The sequence below is a fragment of the Misgurnus anguillicaudatus genome, chromosome 18, assembly GCF_027580225.2.
Source record: "Misgurnus anguillicaudatus chromosome 18, ASM2758022v2, whole genome shotgun sequence".
Classification (NCBI taxonomy): Eukaryota; Metazoa; Chordata; class Actinopteri; order Cypriniformes; family Cobitidae; genus Misgurnus; species Misgurnus anguillicaudatus.
This window is the reverse complement of record NC_073354.2, coordinates 38,375,025-38,397,983: the sequence shown is the minus strand read 5'-3', so window position 1 is coordinate 38,397,983 and position 22,959 is coordinate 38,375,025. Positions and strand designations below refer to the sequence as shown.

At 38.4% G+C, this 22,959-nt stretch overlaps 1 protein-coding gene across 1 annotated transcript; it reads left to right on the top strand.

Annotated features, from left to right (window-relative positions):
• Positions 1 to 239: 239 nt before the first annotated feature.
• On the top strand, positions 240 to 19,720 carry rhpn1 (rhophilin, Rho GTPase binding protein 1). Its single transcript, XM_055185647.2, has 16 exons — positions 240 to 809; positions 2,660 to 2,775; positions 2,985 to 3,113; positions 3,600 to 3,675; positions 3,766 to 3,843; positions 3,924 to 4,048; positions 4,137 to 4,303; positions 9,040 to 9,137; positions 9,995 to 10,084; positions 10,168 to 10,324; positions 15,885 to 15,995; positions 16,071 to 16,265; positions 16,370 to 16,446; positions 16,529 to 16,672; positions 16,768 to 16,914; positions 18,790 to 19,720. The coding sequence occupies exons 1-16, from the start codon at positions 708 to 710 to the stop codon at positions 18,979 to 18,981; spliced, it is 2,004 nt and encodes a 667-aa protein (XP_055041622.2). The 5' UTR covers positions 240 to 707; the 3' UTR covers positions 18,982 to 19,720.
• The last annotated feature ends 3,239 nt before the right edge of the window (positions 19,721 to 22,959 follow it).

Genomic DNA, 22,959 nt, shown 5'->3' with positions numbered 1-22,959 from the left:
TATCCAGTGTAATTTATAGCATTATTTAAAATGTATTATGAATAGGTCGAATTAAACTATCAATATCTTAAACGACAGTGTAGATTTAATTTGGTGTCAATTTTAGAGTCTGTAAAAATGTAATCTACATAAAGTCTCATACATAAAAATATCATTTCAATTGGATGAATGTTGTTTTTATCAGGCCTTTATTATCGAATCTCTCACTCGCGGATGCCTTGGTGTTGCTAGGGGTAACCATTATATTTTTCCGCTCCAAATCACCCTTAGTCCCACCGCTGCCCGCTTATTGGCTCTTTCAGCTGTCAGTCCGATCTATTTTCGATCTGTGATTTGCCAGTGTACATGTCAGTCAGAAAAGGCGCGTTTCTATTGGTTGAATCACTCCGACTGGAGTCTAGTCTAGAGAGATCAGCTGCGGCTCGTACGCGTACAGCAACAAGTGGATTTTTTATTTCGTGTAAAATTGTTTAAAGATCGGATTATGGATATAAATTAAATGTATTCACACACAAGCAGCGGTAAGATCGTGTCAATATTTCATGAAGTGAGCGGAAGGAAGCAGATAAAGTGGAGTTTATCTAATGGCTGTGTTTGGGGGGATTTACGGTTAAACGTGCGCAGTTTTGTAATGTGCACGCGACCCGTTGCGTTGTTGTGAGTGCACGCGCCTGTGCACGAGCGTTTTTGTTACAGGTGTAAAGACAATGTTGCCTTTGGGTGAATTAAGGATGTCTGATTCTGGATCAGATGACGATATAACTGGACTCAAAGCTGAGGAGAAGGGTTCAACAGAATCCGTCCGGAAGGTAAGTGTGGATTTTTTTTCAGTGAGGTTTTTCAAATGCTCTTATGCTAATACCATAGTTTATAAATTCATATTGTATTCCAGGACTTTAGAGAATAACTTAAAAAAAAAAAAAAAAAACTAGACCCAAGGTGTTTTGGGCATGTTATTGCAAAGTGTATATGAAGAGTACCATTTACCATACCGTTATATGGATAATTGTTTAGTACCTTGGTATAAATTAAAGTACTATTATAACCATCTGATATTTTACCATTACTTTACCATGGTACCAGCACAATACTCTTGTTATTTTAATGAAAATGAAAATTAATTAGTGGGAGCTGATACAGACTATAGGTCTGTTTATGTCTAAGGGTATTTAAGCCATTTAAATGTTTTCATCAACTACCTATACATGTCAAGTATACATAACCAAATGGTTAAAATGAATGTTTGAAAAAAAAAGTTTAATTGGATCCAATAGATCCGTGTTTTCAACTCCTACAAGGGATCTAAACAAATTTACAAAGGTGCCTTAAGATGACTTAAAACAAGCATGAAAATAAACCAAAAAACAAAGGATCCACCAATGTATTGGCCTATAATCGGTATCGGCATATAAAAGCTATTTTTCCCACTGGCGGACATCTGCCGATTGTTTAAAAACATCTGATGATCAGGGCAGATTATATCTAGGATAATAGTTTGAAACAAAGTAAAAAACAAACTATCAGTATCTATCGGTATCGGCAGATGTCATTCTAACCGAGGGTTCACACCAGACGCGTTTAAAGGAATAGTCTACTCATTTTCAATATTAAAATATGTTATTACCTTAACTAAGAAGAGTTGATACATCCCTCTATCATCTGTGTGCGTGCACGTAAGCGCTGGAGCGCGCTGCGGATTTTAAAGAGGAACTATATATTATGGCGTAATAGCACTTTTGGGAGTACTTCGACTCGGCGCAGTAACACCCTCCCTCTCCCATTATGAGAGGGAGAAGGGGAGCGGACTTTTCAGGCGAGTCGAAGTACTCCCAAAAGTGCTATTACGCCATAAAATATAGTTCCTCTTTTAAATCCGCTTAGAAAAGCGCTACGTTTTATTTTGTACCACCAAACTTGCTCGTATAACTACTTGTCTTAAATAGGAAAAACGTTGATGTGTTTGGTCACTTCTAACTTTATCTCTAAATGGTACCATTGAATGAATGGGGCTAAGCTAAATGCTATCGAAGCGTCGCAGCGCGCTCCAGCGCTTATGTGCACGCACACTGATGATAGAGGGATGTATCAACAATTCTTAGTTAAGGTAATAACATATTTTAATATTGAAAATGAGTAGACTATTCCTTTAAGGCGTCAAATTCGCGTCTACCGCATCTAGTTTGCCGCTTGAACATTTTGAGACTCGCTTCATTCGCGCGTGAAATTTTAGTCATCGAGACATTCACACGGAAATTCGCATCATGGGAGGGGCTTCTGCGACTCCGCTCGCGTCCTGTAATCACGTCACTACTACAGCTCCTGATTGGTTACTGCCCAGCGCTAACTGGCTCATTCGCGCCGCGAGACCTTCAGACGCGCGTCAACGTGTCTTTACATTGACTTAACATTAAAATCACTCACGCTTGAAATTCCTACCGCGGCTGGTCTGAACGCAGCATTAGTAATCAAATATCTGTATCGGCACAGAGATTTTGTCTCAGTGCATCCCTAAAAAAAAGAAACTCTGTATTTCAAATATCTAGAATATTTTATTAGGTAGAACTTTTGATTAGGGGGCCCTGAAGTCAAAGAAGATTCAGAACCACAGCCATAGATACATATTGCAGGTGATTATATGACGGGTGTTTGTGTGTTTAAGGGATGTGACCCTCTTGTTTCAACCCAGCGCAGCAAACTGCAACAGCGGAGAGCTAAACTGAACCAACAGATCAACCGTGAGCTTCTTCTACGCACCGGAGCAGAAAATCTCTACAGGTATATCAGTGTATGTGTGTTTGACTTATATACAGGTGCACGCTCTCTACAAATACACATACAGTAGTGTGAAAAACACCCAGCATGACCCAGAACTAACAGGAAAGATCCTCTGATCCACCCTGTTTATGTGCCGCGATTGTGTATTTTGGGAGGGGTGTACTGTATATCATGCTGTGGTTCTTAAATTTGCTATTCAATATTTCCAGGGCCAGCAGTAATCAGAAGGTGAAGGAGACGGTAGCATTAGAGTTAAGCTTTGTCAACTCAAACCTTCAGCTTCTCAAAGAAGAACTCGAGGAACTGAACAGCAGCATGAATGTTTACCAGACCGAGAGGTTTGAAAACGAGAAACTTACACACTTTATATTTTGTTAAGTCATAGTAGTGAAATGAAGTGCATGTTTAAAACCACCTAGAATCACTTAAAAAGTCATTTGGTGTCTATATGTTTAATTTTGCGACTCAGTGGATGTCTACTAGTCATTTAGAGTTTTGACCAGATGTCTGACTGCGCCTTCACACCAGACACCAGAATATATATATATATTTATGATTTTGTCGTCCATTGTTATTTCGTATTTTTGCCCCAGCTCGCTACGTCGCAATCGTGTCACTACTAGAGCAAGCTCCTGATTGGTAATGTGGTGTGAATATCCGGCAAAGTTCAGACTTTTTAACTCGCACAAGATGTCTATCACGTTTTTGCATTGACTTAACATGTAAATCACTATTGCTTAATGCTTCATTCGCGTCTGGTGTGAACGCACCATGACCTCTGTTGAACTGGCAGGCATTACAGACGAATCATCTTTCTGTTACAGCGAGACACTAAATGTTCCCATGATTCCACTGGGGTTGAAAGAGACTAAAGAGATTGACATGACTGTTCCTCTTCAGGTGAGATGAATCTTCACCGGCCTAAATTCACACGTACCATACTGAAGATGCTTTAAACAGATTTATAACACGTTTACTCTCTCTCATCAGGATTTTATCAGTGAACATTTTGGTGAAGATGCCTCTCTATATCTGAATGAGATCCATGAGTTTACGACTCTAAGACAGGTGAGCGCTAGAGTCGTCACAAAGAGGCAAAATATTATTTTTCCGACAGTGACTTAGACGTACACCTGATCTGTCCTCAGGCCATGCGAACTCCCAGTCGGGATGAATCGGGTCAGGAACTGCTGATGGAATATTACAATCAGCTTTATTTCCTGGATCAGCGTTTCTACTCGCCGCACAGAACTCTGGGAATTCATTTCCACTGGTGACAGATGCGTTACAGCATATCAAATACATCAGTGTGTGTTTGTGTAGAGCTGGATTATAATAGATCATGTTTACTCTTACTGCAGGTATGATTCGCTGACCGGCGTGCCTTCAGTACAGAGAGCGCTGGCGTTTGAGAAAGCGAGCGTTTTATTCAACATCGGAGCTCTTTATACTCAGATTGGAGCCAGACAGGATCGTTCCACATTGACTGGCATCCAGGACGCTATTGATGCTTTCCAGAGAGCTGCAGGTACTGTCTGTCTGAATACCTGTCTGTGATAAGTAATAAAGCGGGCCGCACATAGTGATGTTAGTTTCTCACATGGTGCAATATAGACACTTACAACGCACGTGATCAAATAGCCTGCATGTTAGCAGCTCAGTAAGTTTATTAAAACGGTTTCCCAGCATCAAAATGTCTGGTTGTTGCGTTTGGTTGCACTAATATAATATACGTATATATGTATCTGGCCACTTTATATTTGGTCATCTGCTAACGTCTTCTATCCACTCCACTATAAAACACGGATCTGGTAGCTGTGTTGAAAAAGTCAACTTTTTAAAATAACTTTCTCTGTCTGTGTTGCTTCACTGTTGATTCTTGCCATACTTACGTTGCCAAAATGCGCGCACATACGCTGCCATGTCATCATTGTGTACAAACAGTAAAAGGGTCTATTCTTGGGGGGGGGGGGTGTTTGAAAAAAAAGGGGGCGGGGCGGTGGATGGTGACAGTGCTAGGGGTGGTGACTGAAGGTGGTGACTGAGTGTTCCTGACATCACGATTTTACGGAAGTCACGTGAAAAATCATGACTACTTCAAGCAGTCTGTGTGAATTTGACTGTGAAATGATTGTTTTAAAACTTTAATGGTACTTACATAGCCCCTAGAGCGAAGTTAGCATGAAAAAAGTCAATATGCTATAATATATAAGAGGGATGTAAAGATTCCCCGATTTGCTCAGTGCATCTGCATAAAAAATTAATGATGTGATGCTTCGGGTTTAAAAACTGTGCATTGGATACAAATTAGCATTTGCATCACGATGCATTGTTTCTAACATATTTTGCATCGGTTTTTTGCAAAAAAACTAACAAAAAACTATTACATAAATAAAAAATATTTATTATTAATAATTTACCACCTGCTGGTGTATCATAACACTACACTGCAAAAAATGACTTTCTTACTTAATATGTTTGTCTTGTTTTCAGAAGAAATATCTAAACATTTTTAAATTAAGATGCTTTTTCTTGATGAGCAAATGACCCAAGAAAATAAGTGTAGTTTTTAGATAAAAAAAAACATACCACCCCAAAACAGAAAAAGTTGGGACACAGTAGAAACTGTGAGCAAAAAAGGAATGGACCAATTCACAAATCTCACAAACTTATATTCCACCCACAGTAGAACATAGACAACATATCAAATGTTGAAAGTAAGATATTTTGAAATGTCATGCCAAATATTGGCTCACTTTGGATTTCATGAGAGCTACACATTCCAAAAAAAGCTGGGACAGGCAGCAACAAGAGGCCAGAAAATGTAAATGTACACACAAGGAACAGCTGAAAGACCAATTTGCAACTTATTAGGTCAATTGGCAACATGATTGGGTATAAAAAGAGCCTCTCAGAGTGGCAGTGTCTCTCAGAGGTCAAGATGGGCAGAGAATCACCAATTCCCCCAATGCTGCAGCGAAAAATAGTTTTCTGAGTTTCTCAGAGAAAAATTGCAAAGAGATTGAAGTTATCATCATCTACAGTGCATAATACCATTCAAAGATTCAGAGAATCTGGAACAATCTCTGTGCGTAAGGGTCAAGGCTGGAAAACCATACCGGATGCCCGTGATCTTCAGGCTCTTTGACAGCACTGCATCACATACAAGAATGCTACTGTAATGGAAATCACAACATGGACTCAGGAATACTTCCAGAAAACATTGTCAGTGAACACAATCCACCTTGTCATTCGCTGTTACCAGCTAAAACTCTGTAGGTCAAAAAAGAAGCCATATCTAAACATGATCCAGAAGCACAGGCGTTTTCCCTGGGCAACGCTCATTTAAAATGGACTTTGGCAAAGTGGAAAACTGTTCTGTGGTCCAACGAATTAAAATTTGAAGTTCTTTTTGAAAAACTGGGACGCCATTTCATCCGGACTAAAGAGGACAATGACAACCCAAGTTGTTATTAGCGCTCATTTCAGAAGCCTGTATCTCTGATGGTTTGGGGTTGCATGAGTACGTGTGGCGTGGGCAGCTTACACATCTGGAAAGGCATCATCAATGCTGAAAGGTTTATCCAAGTTCTAGATACATATGATCCCATTCAGACGTCGTCTCTTTCAGGGAAGACCTTGCATTTTCCAACATGACAATTCCAGACCACATACTGCATCAATTACAACATGAAGACTGCGTAGAAGAAGGATCTAAGTACTGAAATGGCCGCCTGCAGTCAAGATCTTTCACCCACAGAAAACATTTGGTGCATCATAAAGAGGAAGATGCGACAAAAAAAAACCTAACACAGTTGAGCAACTAGAAGCCTGTTTTAGACAAGAATGGGACAACATTCCTAATCCGAAACATGGGTCCTCCTCCAGCTGTTCCTTGTATGTACATTTAACTTTTATGGCTTCTTATTGCTACCTGTCCCAACTTTTTTTGCAATGTGTAGCTCTCATGAAATCATAAATGAGCCAATATTTGGCATGACATTTCAAAATATCTCACTTTCAACATTTGATATGTTATCTATATTCTACTGTGAATAAAATATAAGTTTATGAGATTTGTAAATTATTCCATTCCTTTTTTACTCACAATTTCTACTGTGTCCCAACTTTTTCTGTTTTGGGGTTGTACAATTTAAGTGAATGTATGCTTAAAACAAGCAAAAATATCTGCCAATTGGGTGAGAAAAAAAAATCTTGAAATAATTAAACACTTGATTCAAGAAAAAATTTCTCACTTAAAGCACAAATTCACTTAAATTGTATGGTTTTTGTCTGTAAACTGGACTTGTTTTCTTGGGTCATTTTGCTTATCAACAAGGTACATCTTAATTTGGGAATTTGTAGAGATGTCTACTGAAAACGGGACAAAGACACTAAGTAAGAAAGTCATTTTTTTAGTGTAAGGAAACTGAGGCGTGTCATGAAAGTCACATAGAGCATAACATGGAGCTGTTATCCACAAGTAATTACAAATCCATGGGTGTCGGAAAATGTGTGTGGGTCCAAAGCATTTACTGGTAGTAGTTGCCATTTTCTTGTATTCTTTTAATTAAATCATTGCTTTTATAGCCTTAAGTTTAGTCTGTTGTCTCGTGGGAGTACAGTTGGTGAAAGAAATGAAAACACAAAATGGAGTTTAAATGATATGGACTCTAAATGAGTCAAGTGGAATGGATTGGAGGAAGCAGCAGCAGGAAAGTCAAGGCTGTAGCTAAAATGTGAAATGGAGTTTAATTTATTAGGTTATTCCTCTAGTGGAATGGATTTGACTGACGGCGCTCTAACAAGTGAACAGACAAATGAGATAAATTAGAGAAAAAGGGAGTGGGCCCAATATCATTACACTGTAAAAATTAATTACATTTTTGTTTGATCAACTCCGTTTTACAAGTCATTTTAACTTAATATTATTTATCTTGACAAGAGATGAGTTGCTACAACTTAGAAAATGAAGTTGACATATTTCAACTATATTTTATAAGTTGTAGCAACTCATCTTATAATGGTTCTGACGCTCATGCACAAATCCAATGTGTGGAAACTATCTGTACCATATTAAATTTCATAGCATCATATTTTTTCATTGCATCATACTGAATTGAATGACGTCATGTTGAACCGAATCGAAATCGTACCACAGTGCATCGTGTAATGAGGTGAACAGCATTGTATCGGTGACTTCTTTATATGTATCTTTAATATATTGCACCATAGGCTATGCATCGAGATGGGTATCACATCAGACTCAGTTATGGAGATATATAAACAATAATATATGTAATTTAATATGCAAAAAATAATGCTCCTAACATGCACATTATCTGGTTTATGTTGGTTTAGTTTATTTCAGAGTACAATTTGGTTTGGCTTAATTTAGAGAACTCATTTGGTTTGATGTATTCAGAGAATAAACCTTAAATAAAAGTGAATTTTGCCAAAACTTTCTGCAGAAATAGCAAAAAAGCTCTTTTATATTAGCCTGGGTTTCCCCATGATGCCTTGCGCCCAAATTTATTCACTGCAAGTCTAGCATCGAAACCATGGACCAATTTTTCCCCTCCGACAGATTGGGGAGGAGGCAGCAAGACGATGACGACGTCTATGCGACACACCGAAGCAGTTTTGTTTATCCAACACGGTAGCAGACGCAAAGTTACTTTTCAATGCAGCCTTAGACAGTGTACTAAGTAATTTTAAAAGCAAGTTTATTTTTTTAAAAAAAGAGCAACTTTTGGCGTTGAACAATTTTATATCCAAGAAGGATGTTTGTATGTGGCAAGGCATGATAGCCACGGAGTTTTATAGGACCAACCTGCTAGGCATCGTCGTCGTCATCCATTTAATTTATAAATGGTAATTGGTATTAATATCATATTGTCATTATGCCTGTACTGTAGTTGTCACAGTGCCACTGTGTTGCTTTTCCATATCAATATACAGCTACCAGTTTAGTTGCATAGCTTTCAGCTGTCTGCAGACTTACACGATTAAAGTTGTTGACGTTTAAATTTATGTCGCTCTACATACGTCATCTGGTATAATTGAAACGATTGGCTATGAGCTACGTACAGACGCATTTAATAGACATAGCACCCAATAAACGTCTCTGGGCATTCGTAAACCACGCCTCAAATACGAGAAAATGAGCATGTTTTATATTGCACCGTTGCAGTGATGATTTTTAAGTACTAGTATGATTTAAGTGCTTATATGAAATGCACTGATGTGTGTTTGTGTGTACAGGTGCATTTCTTTATCTGCAGGAGAATTTCTCTCATGCACCCAGTCTGGATATGAGCAGCTCTGCTCTCAGCATGCTGGTCCGGCTTATGGTTGCTCAGGTAACAACGAAAAGTGTTAAAGAATTACTCAACTTTCATAAATCATGATCATTTCCTCACCCCCATGTCTTCCAAGATGTTTATGTCTTTGTTCAGTCGAGAAGAAATGACCTTTTTTGGGGAAAGCATATCAGGATTTTTCTCCATATAGTGGACTTTAGTGGACCTCAACAGTTTGCAGTTTCATTGCGGCTTTGAAGGGCTCTAAATGATCCCAACCAAGACATAAGAGTTTTATAAACAACAACTGGGGCCGTGTGACCCCCCAGCGCAACCTTATGCATTGTGTAATCACACGGAAAGGTGACGTGCTACATGTGAAATGCACACTTGCGAACCATTTTAAACAATAAACACAAAGACATTAATTAGAATCACTCCACATGCAGCAACATCTGATCGCCCCTCTTTCTCCACACTTATGAACACTGACACAGTTGTTTCGCATACGTCATGCATGACCTTTTGACGTGATTGCGTAATATGAAAGGTCACGCTGGTGCGTCACACGGCAGATGCAAGATGTTTCATTAGGCAAGACCCTCGGTTGGGATCGTTTGGAGTCCTTTGGGGCTGCATTGAAGCTGTAAACTGTTGAGGTCCAATAAAGTCCACTATATGGAGAAAAGTCCTGAAATGTTTTCCTTAAAAAACATCATTTCTTCTCGACTGAACAGAGACATAAACATCTTGGATGACATTGGGGGGAGTAAATTATCAGGATTTTTTTATGAAAGTGGAATATTACTTTAACGTGCATCACAAGTGGTTTTATCTAAATGGTCTTAAACCTTAATTGAACATGTAATATGATTTCATTTTGGATTGTATGTACACTTCTCGTCTGTTGTTGGCAGGTTCAGGAGTGTGTGTGTGAAAAAGTCGTACTGAACATGCAGGAAGAAAAACTTCATGAGCTTCTGCAAGCAGCCCAGGAGGCAGCAAGGGTACAAACAAACACACAAAGATCTTTTAAGAAGAAATGGTTCTCATAACCTAACCCTCACATAACTTTATTGTGTGCGTGCAGGTATCAGACGTGTATTCTCTGGTTCTTCAGGCGATGTCAGTACCGTTACTAAAAGACTATGTTCCTTTCTCCTGGATCTCAATGGTTCAGGTCAAAACTCATCATTTCCGAGCTTTGGCCCATTACTACACTGCTGTGGCATTGTGTGACTGCTCAGGTGAGCTGCTCCATATTCTGTGTCATTCAGATGACCAAAACATTAAAGGGGTCATATGATGCGATTTCATATTTCTCTTTGGAGTGTTAAAAGCTGTTAAGAAGATCTGTAAAGTCTCAAACCCTAAGAGATATTCTTTATACACTGCAAAAAAATATTTTTTCTTAGTATTTTTGTCTTGTTTATAGTACAAATTGGGGATGTTAATAATTAATTGATTTTCGATTAATTGTCGATGAGAATTAAATCAATAACTTAACTATGGTCACGTGTGCGGCGACTACGCAAAATACATACAGACGAAGAAAAAAAATGAAGCGAGTGCGCAGAAGTTAAACTAGTCATGATCACACAGATGCTCGATGCAAGCACGCACCTGGGCTTTTTAACATCATGCGAAATGAGACTGGCTGCTAATGCAAAGAAATGGCATCCCCAGTGGATCTGATAGGGTCTGATACAGAAAATGCAAATACGGTCAGGATACTGAAAGCAAAGACCCTCTCTAGTGAAGCATGCAAGCTTAGCATTAAAATGCTGCTAACGCTGCTATACACAGGGAAGGAAACCAGAAGCCGTTTTGAATGAATAGATTAAAATGTAATCTTAAATTCTTTTAATTCTTCTATTGTTCTTAAACAAACAGTGTATCAACACCTTGAAAAGCAAGACGAACAACTAGAAAAATAACAGTTGATGATAATGAAATCTTTATTCTGACATTGGACTTACCTGCGACAAGGCGGAGTGTCTATTAGTCATTATATTTCATTGCGCGATAAGTTTAAATTGATTTTATTACCGTATTTTTCGGTCTATAAGCCGCGGTTTTTATTCATAACTTGGCTGGTGCTGCGTCTTCTAGTCAGGTGCACCTTATAAGTCAGTATGAATTAATTTTGACATTTATGAGCCAAGAGACATCATTACCGTCTACAGCTGCAAGAGTCCGCTATATGCTGCTTCTGTATTTATGTAATTCAATAAATTCAGTGATGTGGAATGACGAGTCTGCGAACTTCACGCTAGTTGGCTTGTTTGGTTAAGTTCTGCATGCTATGGTTTATCGTTTATATAACTGATAATATTACTTTAACGTACAGACATCTATTCAGTCTGCTGTTCTGCGGTCTTCTATTGTTTAGTTGAATAACTTGTCTTTCCAGATAAAATGTCTGTTCTTCTGCTTGGATTTTGTAAATAAACGTGACGTATAGTCCACTGTGACTTATATATGCTATTTCATCTTAATGACGCATTTTTGAATAATGTGGCTTATACTCCGGTGCGGCTTATAGATCGAAAAATACGGTAAAACCGACTTATTTTACAGTCTCTCTTAGCATGTTATTTAGACAAAATAAAAATCATTTAATTTGCGTGAGGAAGCTGGTGTTTTTACACACACTTTCATGTCATTGTCTATATGCCACTGCAGTAAAGGCTTATTGCACTATTACAATCAACGATTATTCGATTGATTGATCGTTAATTTAAACGATCATGGAATATGGTGAATTGCATAAATTGACATCCCTAGTACAAATATAAAAAAATCTTAAATCAAGATGCATTTTCTTGAGTAAAATGACCTAAGAAAAAAAATCTGAAAAGCAAAATAATCTACCAATGTGGTAAGCCAATTTTTTTTCTACTTTTTTAATTCAAGAAAAATTCGCAAAAAAATTGCTTACCCCTATTGGCAGATTTTTTGCTTGTTTTATGCACAAATTCACTTAAATTTGACATTTTTTGTCTAAAAACAACTCTTATTTTCTTGAATTTGATATTTGTACTCAAAACAAGACAAAAATACGAAGTAAGACATTTTTTATTTTTTTGCAGTGTAAAAGCAAATGCTTATCCTAAAAAGCCTGATTCAAACACACACCTACAAAACCACACAACAGTGTGTGAAGATTTGCATAACACCGCCCAAATGTATACACACAAAAAAGAAGGTTCACTTTTACTCTTGCTGTAGTATTGCCCCCACTGCCATGTTGTGGAGACGCTGTTTTTTGGTAAGGGGCGTAACATTTCCATCACACACTTGAGGTATTCGGCCAATCACAATGCACTGGATAGATGACCAATCAGAGCACACTGCGCTATTCAGAATGATAAGCTTTGTAAAAAATCATTGTGTTTCAGAAAGGTGGGGCATAGAGGATAATGTACAGTATGTGGAAAATAATGTTTTTTTAAACCACGTAAACACATTGCATTACACCAAATACACAAAGTAATGTTCTTTTAGCAATGTCATATGGTAGGGCCCTATAATTTCCGCGATCACGGAATCGCGGACGGAATCGCGGAATTGTAGCCTGGGTGCCAGCCGATCTTAGCCCCGCCCACAAGAATTTGAGAACGGGAAGATCGGTCTGGCGTTTTTCCGTTGAGGTGCTGCTATGCTAGGACTAGAGCTGGGCGAACCAATCAAATTGTCAGGGCGGGCTTTATACGATGATGGACAGATAATCAACAGTAACGTAATGAACCACGTCACCAAAGAGCGCGTGTGTTGAATGGCTGCCGCTGTAGAGTTCAGATGTGTGGATTCTGACATTGTTCCTCTTTTAAAATCAATGCTCTGTCGATATCTTTTAGAACAGACTCAGAGAAACGCGAGCAAGGCATTTGTTGATGTTTTTGCCGTCCTTCCTATTCGGCAAAAGTTGGTCGCAACTGAAATGGCTAACGTTATCACGGCGATGCAACTCAGTGTGCATGACGAGATGGATATAATTAGCGGTCGTTGCCAGCTTCTTTTCGGAAGCCCGGAATTGTGGTTGCTGAATAAGTGGAGGGACATGCTAGGCTCCAATATTTTCAAGCAAACGTAATGGGTATCGTCGTGGATGAAGTTCACCTAACGTACAAACGGTAAGAGATAGTCTTACTCTATGACTTAGTAAATACTTCATGTTGTGATATAAACGAAATGTTGTAAACATAATAGGTGTTGATGTACATTCGCTAACTCAGTATAATCACAATGTTAGTGTCATTGTAGCGAATAACTACCAGTTCGGTCAGGCTGCAAAGACGTAATTTCAACATACGTTACACACTCGGTTGCTCTGATTGGTCGTAGGTCTATCCAATTGAGTGCAGAGGCATTTTTCGGTTGAGACACGCCTCATAATTATAGCTCAATGGAGCGGTATCAGACTCAAATTCTGACTAGAATTGAGTATGACAACGTCAGGCTAGCGGAATTGGCTAATTAACACGGAATCTAGTATTAACGCGGAATTTTGCGGAATTTTACATATTTTGAATAAAATTATGTTTTTGTGTGGGAGACAAACGTATTTCTGGGGGAAATGCAGACCGGGGGAAGTAAATCTGGGCGACACGCCCCCTCCCGTCGTTTCAGACCTCCTCCAAAACACTGAAACCATGGCGAAGCGGCTCTCCACGACTCTGCTTTCGTCAGCGAAAAAATTAAGAAATTCGACGCTAAGCACTTGGTTCCGAGCAGGTCTCACATGACTTTTATGTGACTGGAGAACTGTTATTTTGGAAGTTTTGTCAACACACTGTTCACGGTGAGCGCAAAGATACATGCACTCTCTCATCCACGTCTGTCTCACTGTACCTCTCTCATGTGCACGCGCTCACGCATCTGTCCGAAGTGCGAACACAAATCCTCATGTATTCGTTCAGTTTTATGCATTTCAAGCGAGCTGAGGCAAACTAACTATCCCTCGCATTTAAAATATAATCATCTGCATCATGGCGCCGCTCTCTGTCTCTCTTTTGCTCACACGTGCAAAGAGCTGCGTGATCATGCTGTCCTAAGTCAGATCACTATCCTGTGTATGTTTGTAAAGTTATATGCATTTCAAGCGATTGTGTATAAAATATGGATCGCGTTCCGCTGGATTGATGTGTTTAAGGCACTTCTGAAGGCACCACTGCGTTGACACCTTGTTGTAGCCTCCTGCAACAACACTAAAAAACAATGCATTGAATTGAGTTGTGTGTGTGCGCGCGCGCGCGTGCGTGTGTATGTGCGTGTGTAAATGCATCTTTTATAGTCATTAAAGCGGAAGTCCAGCCTAAAACAACATTATGCTCCAACACTATATTTCATGACATACATGTACTTGATTGCGCTGCCATCAAATGTACTAACTCCATTTTAAAAATTAAAGCTTTTAACTGCTACAGTAATGGGGATTTGACGCGTCATCAAATCACTGGAAGAAAAATGCACGACTACATAATTCTGAACGTTCTAAATGGGGGCGGGTCTTGAGGCGAGATGATTGACAGAAGATGATAACGTTCTTTGATTGACAGCTGCACAGGAGCTTGCTTTGCTCGTGTTCATAATAACAACAACATGATAATAACTTTCTACGTAGTATGTTTACCATAGTTACACAAAACAAGCAACAACTAAGCCAAATGATGTTTTAGATATTTTTACAATTTTACATTACCTGAGTCCGCGGAAAAACTGGGCTGAAAACAATACTCAAAATCTTCCTGACGAAAGTGCTGGCTGCATATTCAAAATTTCGAGTGGTTTGTCAGCTGAGGGTCGCGTTGATGTCAACAATAAAACTCCCGGTGGCCTGAATTTGTTGTCCTTACATCCACATAGCCTACTGCACAGGTTCTTTCTAGTAATCTTTTATCAAGGGTTTTGGTGATTTCCCCTTCAGAGACGGTTAAAGCGGAGTTACTCTTTGGATGGGTTTGTCTGCCGGCTAACATCAAGTTGACTTGAGTTGATTTGAGAGCAAGTTGAGCTGTAAAAGTTGTTATTAGGCTTGTTGGACTTCATGTGGCGTTGCAGGAGTCGACAGCCGGATGGCGTCGAGGTGCCGCGAGAGCGATTCGCGAAATCATATGGAGGAGTTTGCTTTTAAATCGCTCTCGCAGAACCTCGACGTCATCTGGCTGTCGGTTCCTGCGGCGCCGCATGTAGTCGAACAAACCTGAAGACTGCATCGAACAGTGGTTGGTGGGTGGAGCTAATGATTCAGTTTCGCGCAGTGCATTCTGGTTAATTGAGTCCATTAAAGACCGTTACGAAAATTCCGCTTCGACACACTATCAATCTTATAAGTAAAATCGTGAAAATTTCTTTTTTTTTCCTCATGTAAAATGCAAAATGGACATAAATTACCCGTGATAACAGGCTAAAATGTCTAGATTGGAATTCCCCTTTAAGTAATCCTGTTATCCAGTTTTTCCCCCGAATCATTTACATTTTAATCATTAACATTAAAGGCACACTCTTTTTATGACTAAAATAAAAGTAAAGGGTAAAAAATATAATTGCCAAAAATTAAAACGGATAAAACGGAATTTGCAAAAATTAAAACGGAGAAAACGGAATTTGGGAAAAAATAAAACGGAATTTGGGAAAAAATAAAACGGATTTTATAGGGCCCTAATATGGGCCTTTAAGACATAAATAAAAATTTAATGGAAAGATTCATCCAAGAAAAATAACTAATCAAAATGAAACATACTTTACTAGTGCTGTTTCATGTTGCCTTAAACAGGCTAATATGATGGATTTTTGTCTCTTCAGGTTTGATAGGTGAAGATGATGACGGTCGAGAGATTAAAGCTCTTGTACAGATTCACACCAGACCCCCCGACAGACTAAACCTTCAGGATCCAGAGCACAAACAGAGACTCGGTTAGTCTTTTGACTGCCAAGCTGTAGTTAAAGTCTGGGTTGATGGTCTTAATGATGTTTGTTTGGATCATTCAGGTAAAGCTCATCTGCGTAAAGCCATCATAAGACACGAGGAAGCCCTGCGTCTTCATGGCGTGTGTAAAATGCTGCGTAAGATGGACATCCTACAGGAAGTTCTGTCGCAGGCTCACTCACGATCCCTGGAAAAATACTCGGATATTGATCAGGAAGATGATTTTTGTGAAGTTGCTGAAGCTCCGGAGATTCAATGTGAGTAACATGCTGATCTATCATCTACAATGAGGATGCATGAAGGCTCGCGGTCTACAATACGTTTACAACTACTAATCGTATCGTTTCTGTGTCTCCTACAGCTCACACACAGCAGAAGCCTGATATTAAAACTCCAGATTTCAGTGCTGTCAGAGTGACTGATATTTTCCATCGACTGGTAACTTACACAACATACACACTTATAGATGCCAATAGCGTCGATAATACAGAACTGTGTGACATTCGGCTCTGTTGTACAGGGTCCGCTACATGTGTTTTCTGCTCGAAACCGATGGGTGAGGCGTCACGCGTTCTTGGTTCGAGGAGAGGCGGGACTTGGCCTCACACTTCGAGGTGATTCACCAGTTCTGGTTGCCGGGGTGTTGCCAGGGGGATGTGCTGCGGTACGTAAAGTTAAGGCCATGTTTCAGTGAACGTTTGTGAAATTATGGGCTGTAATGCTTTGTAAAATCATCATACATTACATTTCATATTTTAGGAGGCGGGGCTCTGTGAGGGCGATTATATCATAGCTGTGAACGGTTCAGACTGCAGGTGGGCGGAGCATGCTGAGGTCGTTCACATGCTGAAGAGCTGCACGGAGAAAGGACTAGAACTCGATGTCATCTGTCTACAAACGCAAGAGGTATGTAGACGTCAAAATCAGCAAACACAAGACGGCATGACATCACACTTCACCTGGTCTGAATGTACATGATTCATCACTGGACATTCTTCCAAAAAACTTCATCTTAAAGTAATAACTCGAAAGTAATAACGAAAACAACAAGGCCATGTGGGGAATGCGGTTAAAGTCTGCTCAGTTACTTTTCACGCACAACCATTTCTAGGGTTTACAAAGAATGGTGTGAAAAGGGAAAAACATCCAGTATGCGACAGTCCTGTGGGCGAAAATGCCTTGTTGATGCTAGAGGTCAGAAGAGAATGAGCCGACTGATTCAAGCTGATAGAAGAGCAACTTTTACTGAAATAACCACTCGTTACAACCGAGGTATGCAGCAAAGCATTTGTGAAGCCACAACACGCACAACCTTGAGGCAGATGGGCTACAACAGCAGAAGACTCCACCGGGTACCACTCATCTCTACTACAAATAGGAAAAAGAGGCTACAATTTGCACGAGCTCACCAAAATTGGACAGTTGAAGACGGGAAAAAGGTTGCCTGGTCTGATGAGTCTCAATTTCTGTTGAGATATTCAGATGGTAGAGTCAGAATTTGGTGTAAACAGAATGAGAACATGGATCCATCATGCCTTGTTACCACTGTGCAGGCTGCTGGTGGTGGTGTAATGGTGTGGGGGATGTTTTCTTGACACACTTTAGGCCCCTTAGTGCCAATTGGGCATTGTTTAAATGCCACGGTCTACCTGAGCATTGTTTCTGCAATGTCCGTCCTTTTATGACCACCATGTACTCATCCTCTGATGGCTACTTCCAGCAGGATAATGCACCATGTCACAAAACTCGAATTATTTCAAATTGATTTCTTGAACATGACAATGAGTTCACTGTACTAAAATGGTCCTCACAGTCACCAGATCTCAACCCAATAGAGCATCTTTGGGATGTGGTGGAACGGGAGCTTCGTGCCCTGGATGTGCATCCCACAAATCACCATCAACTGCAAGATGCTATCCTATCAATATGAGCCAACATTTCTAAAGAATTTGTTGAATCAATGCCACATAGAATTAAGGCAGATCTGAAGGTGAAAGAGGGTCAAACACAGTATTAGTATGGTGTTCCTAATAATCCTTTAGGTGACTGTACATTCTACATAATCCAATCCAACCGTCTTTGCAAGCGCACAGCCAGGGTTGCTAGATTTCCGTTTCAAAACCAGTCCAATGGACATTCAAAACTAGCCCAAAAGCATCCCAATGACTATTCACAGCCCCAAATATCAATAAATAATCAACGGAAAAAATTAACTCATTGAAACGGTTTAAAAGTGGCCCAAATCTGAAGTCTGCAAAAAAGCAGAGGACTTGGCAACGCAGCGTACAGCATGTCTCGTCAAGTTCACGCTTTATCTCTGGATAAATGTAGATAAAAATGTGGATAAAAGTTTTTCATAAGAAGAAGTTTTCAGATATAGGCACTGGAAACAGAATTTTCGAAAGGCACAACGCTATTTATTTTATTACTTTATGTAATGTTATGAAAGACGTCATGAACACTACAGAATGTACAGCGCGTGACCCCATTAATAATGTGTGTTGCCATTGCCTACTATTGTATGTTTCTGTGATCATTTTTGCATCTGATTGAGAAAATACTATAATTACATGCATAATTTTTCCTGATGATCGCATCACAGATCAGACTACACCCGCCGCTTTCAATACGATTGAAATTTGCATCCGATCAACCTCAATTGTATTAATTAAGGTGTTTACATGAAGGCTTTTCAATCCGATTGAGCCATCAATATGATTACAGACAAATTATTTGGTTGCATGTAAAAGTATAGTGTATCTGGTAAATGTTTTCATACAGATTGAAAGAAGGACGATTCTTTCCCCCACCGGCGATAAAGAGAGTCAGTCGGGCGGTCCGAGGAAACAGGGCCGTGATTATGAGCGTTCCTTATGGAACTGGAGCTGGAGGAGCGGAGCGGTCACCAGGAGACTCGGAAGCACTTTCAGTCTTTCTTTCGGAAACTTTCGCGAGAGTGAATCCATTTACTGAGAAGTTAAGCACTTTTTTTACGTTTTAGGAGCTGAACACACATAGGTTGAGTTAGATGAAAGTTATAATACAACACAACTAAATAATGTAGCAGGACAGAGCACACATGAAGAGGTTTTCTCTATGTCGTTACGCGTCTAGCAAATAACATTTGCATTAAAAAAAATCTGTAAGTGTCATCTGCACTTACCATGCTGGAACTTTTCTTAAAACTATAACTTCACTTTGAGATGTGCTGGAAATGACTTTTAAGCATCTTAAATAAATGTCTTTTTTATCTCTTGACATAATCCACAACAGGATTTGTAGTAGATGTCCCCATACTTTGTGTGGCATTGTAAAAATGTCATAGATATGATCTTGCACAAGAAACATTAAAAAAAAGGTTTTTCTCCATGTTACAGTCAGTGTGGTTGTCTCCATGTATGTTGTGTTATGCGTGTCTTGTGTGAGACATACTGTAGAAAAATGTCAAGCAATAATGAGAAAATGTGTATTCTTGTACTTCGAAAATGTAGTTTATGTTGTTAAGAGCAAGAATGGCATTTGTATTAAGAATGTATTTTTGCACAGAAAATTATAGTGTTTTTTTTGTTGTGTGTGTGTGTGTGTGTTATACTGTATGTGCCTGTTTTGTTTTGTGTGTGTGTGTGATTTTGTTTTGTAATTGTCAAGATGTGATTTGCATTCCCATCACAGCTGCACTCTGCCTTGATGAATTAAAACAGTATTTTCTGCAGTTCCCATGTCATTATTTACAATAATGTTTCCAGCAAAATATGTATATAATGAAAAAAGTTACATGTTTTTAAAATACAAATTTACTTAAACAATAACTATCATTTTCTAAGCAGTGAGAGAAATAATTCACAATAAGGTGATTGAGATGTTGCCAAATAAAGCAGTTTAAATATTTTATCATTAACCCTTTGAAGGTCTGCGAAACCATTAGGTAGAGTTAGTTTTGAGTAAGCACATATGGTCAACAATCATTAATAAACTCTAATATGAGGAACCAAACACCTCAGATGACCACTAGATAATGCAGTGAATATAAAATATATATATAAGGGGATCCTCAAGATAGTTTTTTTTCTACTCCTAGTGGGTGTATTTAAGATAGATAGAGAAAATAAAATATTACCAGTACAGAAAGGTTTATTTATTTTTTTGAAAGCATGCTTAACCAAATGGTTAAGATGGCCCAATAAGATACAACTGCTAATAAGAAGTTCAAATTAATATGAGGGTAATGAAACTGAATGATATCATTAAAATATAATCATTAAATTATTAAATATATGTTATAGCAGTGGTTCTTAAAATGTTTAGCAGGCGGGTCTATCCCCTTTGTATCCCCCCCATAGAAAGTTCATGATGTAAAACACAAACATCTCAAACTTAGAATTCTAATTAAACAAAAACTTATTAAAAGATACAAAGTACTTCTGTTGGTTGGTAGCTGTGTTTTTGTATGATTACACAAAATTTATGATAAATATGTTTTATAAAATGTCGGTGGCCCCTATTTGCTTATTTTGACTATTGTAAATAGGGCTCTAATGGTATGGCAGTATACCGTAGTAATACCATGAACGATTATCTGTCGGTGAACTAGGGCTGGGTGGTTTAGCAAAAAAATTTAATCTAGATTTTTTTCCAGATCATTTGACCGATTCTCGATTCAATTTTTTTACTAGTCAACTTTAAACATAACTACAGCAATACTGCAGTAACTTCTCTTTCCAATAACTAATAAGATGCAAGAAAATCTGGTTGAAGAAACTAAAGTTTTAATCCAAGTGCACTAAAGGATAGTTATCAACATGGTATAAAATGGTATAATTCACTTTTTAAAAATATATATGCAGAAATTAGGCATTGTTTTCATTCATTCAGCCTGGGTGGCTGCAGTTTCATATTCAATGATTTGTTTGTATTTAAAAATAAAGTTAAAATCTGCCATAGAAATAATAATACTAGTTTGGGTGTCCGAAAATAGCCCTGCACTTTTTTCTCTCCCATTTATGCTGTTCATTAGGAAGAACAGTTTGGTTTATTCTTGTCTATCTAAAAATAAATAACATATTACTTATTTTGTTCAAATGGGAGATGTGCAGCTTTATATCTTTAATTTTTTTAAATGGTAGACTCATATCTCCATTAAAAAATTATTTTTTGTAAAAACTTTTGATATAATAAACCATATGTATAACCTATCAATTTTCATTTATTTAAAGGTCATTTAAGCTGATAATAATAATAATAATGGTTGTTTAATAGTGTATACTGTGAATTTTCTGAGACGATTATAATACCATGAAAATCTCATACCGTTAATTGTAAATCTAGAATTGATTACTTTAAGACAGTGATTCTCCAACTAGGGGCTGCGAGATTGTACCGGGGGGCACCAGTTTTAACATTAATAAAATACATTCATTTATCACAAATTCTGTGTAATTAAACCTCAGAAAAATAAGGCTACTAAACAACAGCAATAGGTTGTATAATTTAATATGTTTTGTAAGTTCTAGAATTTTTTATGTCATACATTTCTTTTGGGGGGCCGCGAAGGTCTGCACTGCACACAAGGGGGGCTGCACGCCGAAAAAGTTTGAGAACATGTTTTCCAGACTATTGCTATCTGCTCACAGAAGTGTTCTGGTTAGTTTTAAACACGTTGCTGTGATGTTTCTTGGGTGTTTTGGGTTTCTTAAAGGTCATTGTAAGGCATTGAAACATCTATGAGATTTGGTCGGCCAGGGAGAAATCTTAACATTGATTACTTATCACTTATTTAAGTAGAACAAAGCACTTATACCAGGTTATTTTCAAGATCAATTTAAATGGGTAATTACTAAAATGTTAAACTAAAACCTGAACTACTCTATACATGTAGCTTGGATAAAAACTAAATGAATATTTCCTTTCTTATAATCCTAATAATGATGTTTATAATCGTGTGCGTTTTTGACAGGGTCTTAAAGCAGACGCCATAAGAATTACGTATATCTGGAAGCGTTCTAACAGCTGACTCTTGCTGCATTGGGGATTACAGGAATGAGTGTGCAGTAAACAATGATGAAATATGAGCTATTGCTGCCGAATGTGTTTGGATTCTACACTGAGTGCTTCCCCAGATACACTATTACACTGGGAAATAAGTCAAGGGTCAAAACTTAGACTAAGTTTCAATGCTGCAGTTAAATAGATAAAGCAAAATAAAGCAATGTAGTGGGCAGATAGTGCATGACAGCAGAAGATAGACCATTTAAATCTTAAAGGGGACATATCCTGAAATTCTTAATTTTTTGCTATAATGGGTCCCTAGTGCGTCTATTAAGAAAATATGCAAAAGATTAACCCAGTAACTTAGTTTTAGTAAACCATTCTCTGTGCAACCCAATCGCACAGAATTTTTGATTAATGTACAGTATTGTTCAAAATAATAGCAGTACAATGTGACTAACCAGAATACTCAAGGTTTTTAGTATATTTTTTATTGCTACGTGCCAAACAAGTGACCAGTAGGTTCAGTAGATTCTCAGAAAACAAACAAGACCCAGCATTCATGATATGCACGCTCTTAAGGCTGTGCAATTGGGCAATTAGTTGAAAGGGGTGTGTTCAAAAAAATAGCAGTGTCTACCTTTGACTGTACAAACTCAAAACTATTTTGTACAGACATTTTTTTTCTGGGATTTAGCAATCCTGTGAATCACTAAACTAATATTTAGTTGTATGACCACAGTTTTTTAAAACTGCTTGACATCTGTGTGGCATGGAGTTAACCAACTTGTGGCACCTCTCAGCTGTTATTCCACTCCATGATTCTTTAACAACATTCCACAATTCATTCACATTTCTTGGTTTTGCTTCAGAAACAGCATTTTTGACATCACCCCACAAGTTCTCAATTGGATTAAGGTCTGGAGATTGGGCTGGCCACTCCATAACATTAACTTTGTTGGTTTG

Bases quoted from the DNA above. Each gene is read 5' to 3' on its own strand.
- rhpn1 (XM_055185647.2), top strand. From the start codon at position 708: ATGTTGCCTTTGGGTGAATTAAGGATGTCTGATTCTGGATCAGATGAC. The intron at 2,776-2,984 runs GTATATCAGTGT...CAATATTTCCAG, and splicing joins GGAGCAGAAAATCTCTACAG to GGCCAGCAGTAATCAGAAGG. The intron at 3,676-3,765 runs GTGAGATGAATC...CTCTCTCATCAG, and splicing joins ACATGACTGTTCCTCTTCAG to GATTTTATCAGTGAACATTT.